This window comes from Sphaeramia orbicularis, chromosome 22 (genome assembly GCF_902148855.1).
Source record: "Sphaeramia orbicularis chromosome 22, fSphaOr1.1, whole genome shotgun sequence".
NCBI lineage: Eukaryota > Metazoa > Chordata > Actinopteri > Kurtiformes > Apogonidae > Sphaeramia > Sphaeramia orbicularis.
In genome coordinates, this window is record NC_043978.1 from 4,626,368 (window position 1) to 4,636,978 (window position 10,611).

Sequence of the window (10,611 nt, forward strand, 5' to 3'; positions counted from 1 at the left end):
TAACACATAGAAAGTGGATTGATCCAATAAATCAGTAAATATCAATGATATCAAGTTGGAATTTGAATTTTTGACAGATCTGAATTGGAATATGACCAAAACATGGGCTATTTCTGTAATATAATAAATACACATAACTGGGTATAAATGGCACCTGGGTACATTTCCCAAAGCTTTTCATTTGGCCGGTAAGCTACAGGGCCATTGGTCCTGTTTTTCATGCTCTTTATCCTGCTGTATCATAGTGTACCCTGTGTTTTATTTGCTTGGGAGTTAATGATGTTTGGGTTCATGTCGTGTTCATGTTGTATGTGTGTCCACTGAACAGGAGTTCATCCCCCACATGGCCAAGCAGTACGGCTTCCAGTATGAGCTGGTCCAGTACAAGTGGCCCCGCTGGTTACATCAACAGACTGAGAAGCAGAGAATCATCTGGGGCTACAAAATCCTTTTCCTGGATGTGCTGTTCCCTCTGGCTGTGGACAAGATCCTGTTTGTGGATGCAGACCAGGTCAGGACAGTTTGTCATTCACTGAGATTGTTTAAGGCTCAGTGATGCCTGCATTTTCTGTTCAGCTTTCAATTTAAATGAGGTTTAAATGCATATACATACACACATTTATTCCTTTAAATTTTCTAAAACCATTCGTTCTTCGTCCTTTTTTAGCTTACCGGCCGACAGGCCGTAAGCTCTTGTCGTCATGTGGCGTCTGTCATCGTCTGTCGTCCGTCACAAAAATTTCAATCGTCTTCTTCTCCGAAACTACAGTTCCGATTGGCTTCAAACTTGGTATACAGCTTCTTTATGATGATGTCAACAAAAGTTAGTGAAATTATTTGGATCCGGATCTGATTGTGGATTTGGTGCGACTTTGAAAAATTGTCCTATTATAACACATAGAAAGTGGATTGATACAATAAATCAGTAAGTGTCAATGATATCAAGTTGGAATGTGAATTTTTGACAGATCTGATTGGAATATGACCAAAACGTGGGCTATTTCTGTAATATAATAAATACACATAACTGGGTGATAATAAATGGCATCTGGATACATTTCCCAAAGCTTTTCATTTGGCCGGTAAGCTACAGGGCCATTGGTCCTATTTTTCACTTGTTAAAATCATTTTTATTAGATTTATCAATCAATCAATCAAATTTTACGTATTTATATAGCACCAAATCATAACAAAAAAACAGACTCTTAAGCCAATTTACAGAACCCAACAGAATCTTCCAGGAGCAAACACTTGTGACTAGTGACAGTGGAAGGAAAAACTTCCTTTTAACAGGAAGACCCTGACTCCTGCAGGATGGTCATCTGCCTTGACCAGTTGGTCATTTATGTAATGACTATATGGAGAAGAAACTTAACAAGTCCTCCAGGATCAAGCCCAAGGAATGACACAAGGCACTGCCCGTCCAAAAAAATAATGATAATTCATCGCCTGGATTTAATGAAGCCAATAGGTAAAGGCTTCCATTGGACAATTACTGCATAGGTGATTATGTTTCAGCTGCAACGAGTTATTTAACCCAAACTGATGGAGTGAGTAGCTTCTCATTTCTTAAACAACAATGTCAAAAACACATCCTGTGTTCTGGGAAAACATGTTCATCTGTTTCAGATGTGTTTCATATGTGTCTCTTTGTTTTAAATGTAAAAACTTCAATAAAAATGTGAGTATCAAAAAAAACGGGTGAGTGAAAATCAATCCAAACCATTTATTTTAAACCTCAGTATGAAGCCAGACTGTGATAGTCAGTATGTGTCTGTTTGTGTCCACTTTGTCATCTTGTCGTCCTCTGTCAGATTGTGCGAACGGACCTGAAGGAGCTTCGGGACTTTGACCTGGAGGGAGCTCCGTATGGATACACTCCATTCTGTGAGAGTCGCAGGGAGATGGACGGATATCGGTTCTGGAAGTCTGGTTACTGGGCCAGTCACCTTGCTGGACGCAAGTATCACATCAGGTACACAAAGACACAACATCCAGTCCTTCAGCGCACACACACATATTCTCCACTCTAGTTTTCTGTTTGTTTTTCATCTCTCATCCATTCTTTCTGCCTTTCCTCCTTTTCAGCGCTCTGTATGTGGTCGACCTGAAAAAGTTCCGTAAAATCGCAGCTGGAGACAGGCTTCGAGGACAGTACCAGGGTCTGAGTCAGGACCCAAACAGCTTGTCAAACCTGGACCAGGTCTGACACTACTTTGCAAGAGACTACACAACTTAACACCCACACACTGGTTTTCATCAGCCTACATTGTCCATTTAACATGTAATGGAACAAATGGAACCACTGAGCACAAAGCAAACACTGTGAAGCAGAACTTAATGCACTGGTTCCCCACCTGAAAAACTGAAACCTAAAGTATGACGTTGTGTTGTTTCTGTTGTTTGTTGTTCTCAGGATCTGCCCAATAACATGATTCACCAGGTGCCCATCAAGTCTCTGCCTCAGGATTGGCTCTGGTGTGAGACCTGGTGTGACGACAATTCCAAGAAAAGCGCCAAGACCATTGACCTGGTAACACAGTTCTGTCTGTCCTTGTCTGTCTGTCCATCTGTCTCTACCTGTTTGTCCCTGCATGTCTATCGGTCTGTCTCTGCCTGCCTGTTTGTGTCTGTTGGTCTGTCTGTGGGGAGCACATTTTTAAATAATACACTTAGAATCTGTTTATTAATATTCCTGATCTAATAGTTCAGTTGGCAGAGTTCTTCGGTGTCACATAGAATATACAGAAGTTGGAGGTAATGAAGTATGAATTTGAAGTAAACTATGTAATATGTCCACAAATATCCCTCCTCTCCGCTCAGCAAACAAAACAGAACAGCAATGATCCATTAAGTTATAGTCTAAATGTGGAGGACAGGCAGCTTTTATAAAGGAAGAGTCATGGAACAGAAAAATCAAACATTTGTGATCGTTTCACAGTGGTTATGTTCTGAAACACAAACCGCCACACATCACAAAATTCTAGATGCATGTTCTAGAGGGGGTTCTGCGTCTATGTGCTTTGTTCAGAGTTGTGTCTCTCAGACAGAACTGCACAGAAGCATCTGTCATGATATTCAGTTAATGTTTTGGACAGAGAGGAGAGAGCGGCAGGAGGAAGGGCAGGGTGATCTACTGATCTTAGATGGAGATCTGTCCACTCCAGTAGACTGGTTAGTTTATTTCAGTCCATTTATAGTATTACTTTTAACTGTCTGCATTTAAATGTTGAGTTTTAGTTCATGTTAAGTTGCAGAGTTTGTGTAATATCTTTTCTGCTGCTGAAGAAATAATGATAAAGAAGTAGTGTGAGTCCATGAGCTGCAGGTTCATTCTTCCAAACGCCTGATTTACAGGTGCATTAGAGTCACATCGCTGTTTAAATCTCTGGTGACACAAAATAAGACACTGTGATTTATCAAACACTTTAGAATTAGTGATGTATGTGCAGTTAGTGGATGTGGACTAGTGGAGCAGGGACTAGTATTTAATCTGTATCATCAAAATACTGAATGTCTGACCAGCATGATGCAGAAGTGTATCTAGTCATATAATACACACCATCACACAAAATATGCCTCCGGAAACTGATTAGTGAGATGTAGTTTTTGGTCTGAATGCATTGGCCATGCTGTCCATGGAGAGAGAACTTGTCAGGAACATGCCTGATTTCAATGAGAGGGTCACTGATCACTTTGCCTGTTTGAAAGAGAGGCGAGCAAAATTTCAATACAAGTGATGAGTGTTACTAAACAGTGAGTTGTGTTATGTTGTACTGTCCAAATGTTGAAGTGTAAATAGTTGTATTGATTGCATATTATGAGTGTATATATATACTGAATATGTTCTGGAAAGATTTGATTAATTACAGTTTTGATGATTGTTTAATTTGATTTGATTATCGCTATGGCGTCCATGATGGCTATAAATTGTGGACTGAGTGAACAGTGATTTCATGGACAAACTAGAAGATGACAATGTATCTGTTGATGACCACGGTGGAAGTGTTTTTTTATGGAACCAAATTTATTGTATTTGAATAAATTGTTTAATTTTGGTTTGCACAGTAATCACCACACACACAAGTACAACAACCACAATAAACACAAAAACCAAAAAAAAAGAAAAAGGAATAGGCCAGAAGCAGAAGCTTATTTTTATTATTTGAGACGTTTAACTTGATAGAGCTGTACAAAAATACTGTACAGTGTGTCCAATTCATGTCTGATGTTACCATCTAGTGGTTGAACAGGAAAACCAAATTAAACAATGCAATGTAACACTGTAAATTTAGCTATCTGACTTTTATTTATTATTATTTTAACCATTGAACAGGTCATCTTAGCGTCATCACAACAGTTGCCCCCTCTGAGAAATTTTTCAGGAGCCACCACTGGGCTTTACGTTACTTATGATCATTGCTGTAAAGATATAAATGGATATTTTATGTTGGTGAACAGAGATGGTTCAGGTTCAGGTCCATGTACAGTTGAACAGTGCAGCAGCGTCCAGGTTCTGAAAAGGTACTATTGCTCCTGGTGACCACCGGAGGGCACTGTGACCCTGAGGAAAGAAGCTGTTGTGTATGTGTGACCCCTGTCTGAAAACACCAACAGAGGATCAATAGGTTAATAGGGACTGACTCCGTAGATGTCCACGAGTGTAAAAAGGTCTGAAACACAAGACAACAACAGAAACAGTGGTTGTATGATATACAGTTGAAGGAGACAGATTCCATCCATGCTTTCATTTCTCATCCAAATAAATCCAGGCAACAGTGCTGCTTTGGGGGTTTCTGGGATGCTTCTGTTTGTTGATTTGTATTTTTCTCAATCTCAGTGCAACAACCCAATGACCAAGGAGCCGAAGCTGCAGGCTGCGGTTCGGATCGTGGCCGAGTGGAAAGACTACGACCAAGAGATAAAACGTCTGCAGACCAGAGTCCAAGAGCAGGTGTCACAGAATCAAACAGACGGACCACAGCTGACAGGTACTGACCCAGATTCAGGCTGGAACTGCCCTCACATGTCTGATAGATGTAAAGTATATATACGAGGGCCGTTCAATAAGTTCATGGCCTCACCCAGAACAGAACAACACAGACTGATCATTTATATTTTATTTTTCAACATAATCTCCATTTACAGCAATGCACTTGGTCCATCGATGTTCAAGCATCACTATCCCATCACGAAAGAATGTAACATCCTGTATTATAACAACCAGTATTTCTGGGTGAGGCCATGAACTTATTGAACAGCCCTCGTATATGTTCATTCAACAAACACTTGCCTTAATGACCAATATGGTGCACCCCCAAATGTGAGATAAGTGAAGTCTACACAGAGAATCACTATCTATGTCTTAACACAACTCAATACATGCAGAACTTATGATGTAACCTCTTAATATACCTATAAGTATATGTGATTTTTAATTTGGCATCAACAGACCAGGCTGTGTGTTTTTTCAATGAGTCTTGATATGTGTTGCTGCCAATAAACTCAAGTAACTTCCTGCAAACTGGTCGTTGAATTACCAACATCCATAAGTTCTGTAAGATCAGTCTTGTACAATAATGAAGTAATAATACAGTACAGTACTCAAGTATGTTTTGGGAGAATTTGTACTTTACTGTGTATTTTTTATTTTATTTACTTTCACTTTTACTTCACTACATTCCCTAACTCAATTGCATACTTCTACTCCGATACATTTTTAATGCAAATTACAAAAAATAAATGAAAGGTAGTTTGGTATTTTTACCGCTGACATTACCAGTGACTGCAACAGAGTCAGGAACTGATTTGTCATTGGGCCTAATCACATAATGCGCAAGTGCAAACGCCAGTCCACATTCAACCTGTCGGCAGTCTGTTGATAATGAAGTGTAATGTAAGCTCCATGTTTTAAGGTTTTTGAGTTTTTTTTCAAAATTCTTACATCTGTAATACCAGCACTAGCTGTTTAGGTTTTTGACATGTGTGGTATTGGCATCTTTTACTTCACCATGTTTTAAAATCTTGGATAAATTTTATAACATTCAATATTCTGACTGCCTTTGGTTGTTACCATTTACTTTTGCTTTCATTACTTGAGTACATTTAATTGTAGATTACTTGATATTCTTAAGTACAGTAAATACTAAATACTGAAAGACTAGAACTTGAGTAGCATTTCAGTAGCTGACTTGAACTTCTACCAGAGTCATTTTTTGTATGACTTTCCAGGACTTTATACAACACAGAGTAAGATACATTCACTATTGCATCATAATCTGGAAACTCTCGTCCTAAAAGGTGAGATATAACATTTTAAAGGTAATGGAGATTGGCCAACAGGCAAAGATGTGTCTAATGTGTGGACACTAGGGTTGAGCTGGTGAAGAATGGTCAAACTGGTTTTAATGCAAGCCAAAATCCTGGACTGAACCACGTTACTGGACTTTATCAGTAGGTGTTAAACTTCCATTCAGCAGATGGTCCGGGTGGAGTCTGTCGGAACCAGTCCAGTCCAATCCAGTCCATTTTAAATCTGACGTCCTTCATGCCAGCCTTGACTCTGCAGTCAGCTCCCTGTACTGACACGGTTCCATTAGTCTGTACGAACATGCTCACTCCATTATCAGGTTGCATTTATCACTGTGATTCAATCCATGATGGTTTGAGCTCCGACACCCACATCAGTAAATATGAAAACTGACCCAACACTAATGGACACATTAAAAAATAAAGCTCAGCCCTCTACATAAACATGTCTGTTACGACTAGAGCTGCAGCTATCAATAATTTTTGTAATCAATTAATTTATTGATTATTTTCTTCGATTTAATGATTATTTGAATAGGTAGAAAAAAAACATTTAAAAATGTCAGACATCTTTGAAAACGACAAACAACTTGTCCTTTAGTCCAGAACCAGCTGAAACAACAACCACAAAAAGTATAAAAGTAAAAGGATATATTTAAAATATCTATATAGAAAATATCACTAACAACAGTATAAAAGTACATTTAAAAATATCTATACCACAACAAACAAGTCAAATGACATCTACAAACAATATGTACACTTCGGTCTTCAACACATTTGGATCCAACTTACTAACAACTTAAGATGGAACTAACATACAGCGGTGTGTTGATTCTGGCGTCATGTGCGTCACAATAAGTGTCCGTGTGAAACGAAACAGTGGAACCAATGTTTAGTTGCAGCAAAATTAAGGAAACGAAGCTTTGATTCAGAAAAATTGCAACTGATTCATTTTTTTGGAGTCAATTAACCATAGAACCAGAACAGGATCAGTATGTGGTTCAGTGTCCACCTTAAACCCCCTCCTGGTTTGTGTTTGTGTCAGATGTTCACTCAGAGTTGTGAGGATCCAGTGGCGCTGAATGACAGGCTATTTCCAGAGCTGGATGAAGAGGCTGGTTCTGCAGGACGGTGTGGACCGGACACACAGTGCTCAGAGCTTCACCTGGGTTCGTTTCAGTTCTACAGCATGTGGTCAGCTTTTACAGGGTGTTCTGTCAGTGTGTGTGTGTGGAAGCGTGTGGATGTATTTTGTGAATCGTGGATAGGAATTCTGTTTTGGATTTTTTTGTGTATTTTCCCTGTAATCAGAGTGGGTCTGTGCACTGGTGGTGTTTGTGGCTGTGGATCTGGGACAGCGTCTCACTGAGGTTTTATCTGGTGGACAGTTTACTGCTCCCTCACTGGAAAAGAGAAAAGAAGAGTCCAGTCCAGCCCTTGGGATTAATTTGTGAAATGCAGAAATTACACTGAAGATATTAACAATCATTGACATCGGATCATTTCAGTTCAGGTTCCACATGCAGAACGGGAAAGGATAATAACCTGCCAATAATGACAACTACAAACTTTAGTCTTTGTTTTAGTGTAAAAAAAAAAAAAAGGAAAATTACATGAAAATGTTTACATTTACAAACTAGCCTTTCAAAAAAAATGAAAGAAATAACCTGAATTAAAAGAACTACTTGAAATATCTTAAGAGAAGTAAGTGCAATTTGACCAATATTCTGCCTGTCATTAAATGTGTTGTGTATTTGTAGATCAACTGTGATCCGTAAGTTGTAATGCACATGTGTAAATGATCAACTAAAACATAATACTGTTAAAACTAACGTAATTTTTGTCAAGAATTTACAGGTTGTTTGTGGTTATTCATATTCTCATCGTTTTAAAGGATAGTTTGTAGTTTTAAACATTTTCATACTGTAATTTTACCTTTCTTTTTTTCTTTTTTTCCATTCTTAGTTTCTTTGGAAAAGCATGTCATACAAAACTTCCCTTTCAGGTACAATTCAATATCCACACATCAAATTTGAACTAAGATGCTAATCCAAGTTTTTTAGTTGAATATAGAACAAATAAAAAAGAAAGAAAAGTGGGCAGGAGGGGAGGGCTTCCTTCTCTACTTCAACAAAGTAAAACACACTAAGGTGTGTATGTTTACATTAACCTAAACAGAAATGTATGTCATAAATGTTTTCATATAACCGTTGCATTCAATTCACATCAATTACAGGTTTTATAATTTTATCTTTTTTTACTTTGAAGTTGACATTTCTAGGTTATTGTTTTTATTTTACTGGTCTGGCTCATTTGAGATGATATTGGGCTCAATATGGAACCTGAACTAAAATTCGTTTGATAGCCTGGTCTAAGGTTGTTAAAGTATTTGACATGAATGGATTATTTGACTTGAGTTTCAAAAAGTTTTTGATTGATTGTTCTTTTCACTCCTTCACACTAGTGCTAATGTCATTGAAAAATGATTGTCTGGTCTTTAAACACATACAAAGTTAATCTTCAACTACTCATTTGTTAGAATCTTTTTAAATGAACATTTGATGTGTTCAGTTAATGCCCAAGAGATGCTAAATAAGTCTGAAACTGTCACATTATGGACAGTTGTAGAATGTTGTGCACATATTTTAAAGTAATCCTTCCATTCACAGTAATGTGAGTAATGTGTGTGTGTGTGAGGGAATGTTTGTGGAATTTACAAGGTTCAGTGTGTAAGATTTAGGATGATCTAATCACAGAAATGGAATTCAGTATTCCTTATGTTTCCTTTGGTGTCTAATCACCTTGGTTACCTCAGAATGAGTCATGTGTTACATCACAGTGCATCACCATGTTTCTACAGCAGCTTAGATTTGACATGGTTTGTTGAATTCCCATCACCTCCTGCATTTGTGTGGACCAGAGTTCATACCCTTCACTAAAACAAACCCAATGTGGAACTTCACCTCTACAGATGACACACTGAACCTTTACGATTCTCACATTCACATTCATTTCCTGGTGTTGGACATAGAAGAACAAAAATGATCAAAAGACTTTGTTGAATCCTACGGAGGCACATTGCATTCACCAAAGAAAGAAAAAAATATTATTTTTCCTCATATTTATGACTTCAGGATGTTGTGCGAATCCAAAAAGTTATACTGTCACATGACACGGAATCTATTGGAAAAAATGCTCAAATACATAATATGCAAAATAAAAGAATAAAGTGAAATAAAGTGAGCAGTGCTTTATTTGGGTCACATGACACGGAGGCTATCCAAAGAAAATGCACAATTTTTTCACAAAATTATTAAAAGTTAAAGCACAGTTTTAAAAAAAAAAAGCATGTGCATCCAGTGAAAAGGGGGTCTGTGTGTTTCCAGTGTAGTGGTCATATTTGGTGCAGATGTGGAACTAATGTGGGGTTTAGGTCGGTCGGTCATGTGACCCAGTGACCACTTGACATACGGTTTCATGTGTTTTGTTGCTTCTTTTACTTAATATGAATATTCCTGCTTTTTTTTTTCCAGCACATTACATTTCAGGCGACAGTGACAGTTTGTTTTCTCATGATTTTTGCAATGAGGAGCTGACGTATCCACTCTTTTTTTTTTTCCTTTGGTGATGTGACGTGTACTGTAAGGGACAAGCAGCTGTGGTGTACGTTTGTAACATACATGCATTTACCATGACAACAGATGTCAGATCTTTGTTGAATTCATTCCTCAATAAAGTCATCTTCTGAACCACTTTATCCTCAAGTTGCTGGGGTGGAGCCTATCCCAGCTACCCATGGGCGAAGGCGGGGTTCACCCTGGATGTGTCGCCAGGTCATCACAGGGCTGACATAGAGACAAACCAGTCACTTCCACATTCACACCTGTGGGCAGCTGTATTAGTTACCTATCGTTAAAGGTCTTGGTATTGGAATCGAACTCAGGACCTTCCTGCTGTGACACTGTGCCACCCTCCTCAATTAAGTGGTCCACGGCAAGTCCTTTCTATTGATGTAATTTCAGTTTTCAAACACATAAACAGAAGTCAGAAACACAACACGTTTGAGAAACAAGGCTTACACTGTCTTGGGCCGAAAGCAAGAGTTTATCCCCGAAATCTCCCCGATCCTCTGCTATATAATAAAGCAAATAAATGACACAATGTACAAAAGATACCAGCTTAATTTTGGATGATCTATATGAGCAAAATTTGACCTTGATTGGCCTATATCTATTAATAATGTCCAAAAAAATTGATTTTTCAATAGAAGTGCCCCCATTTGGACAAGTGATGATGTTC

The 10,611-nt window shown here is 38.3% G+C and overlaps 1 protein-coding gene across 3 annotated transcripts in view; it reads left to right on the forward strand.

Moving 5' to 3' along the window:
* uggt1 (UDP-glucose glycoprotein glucosyltransferase 1) overlaps positions 1–7,981 on the forward strand; it is a 64,716-nt gene extending 56,735 nt beyond the window's left edge. For all 3 annotated transcript variants that reach the window (XM_030127108.1, XM_030127109.1, XM_030127110.1), the window contains 6 exons: positions 329–511; positions 1,815–1,975; positions 2,089–2,203; positions 2,417–2,533; positions 4,841–4,991; positions 7,358–7,981. In XM_030127108.1, the coding sequence (XP_029982968.1) occupies positions 329–511; positions 1,815–1,975; positions 2,089–2,203; positions 2,417–2,533; positions 4,841–4,991; positions 7,358–7,377 (747 nt within the window). In that variant the 3' untranslated portion in view covers positions 7,378–7,981. The remainder of the gene's footprint in view (positions 1–328; positions 512–1,814; positions 1,976–2,088; positions 2,204–2,416; positions 2,534–4,840; positions 4,992–7,357) is intronic.
* Positions 7,982–10,611: the final 2,630 nt, after the last annotated feature.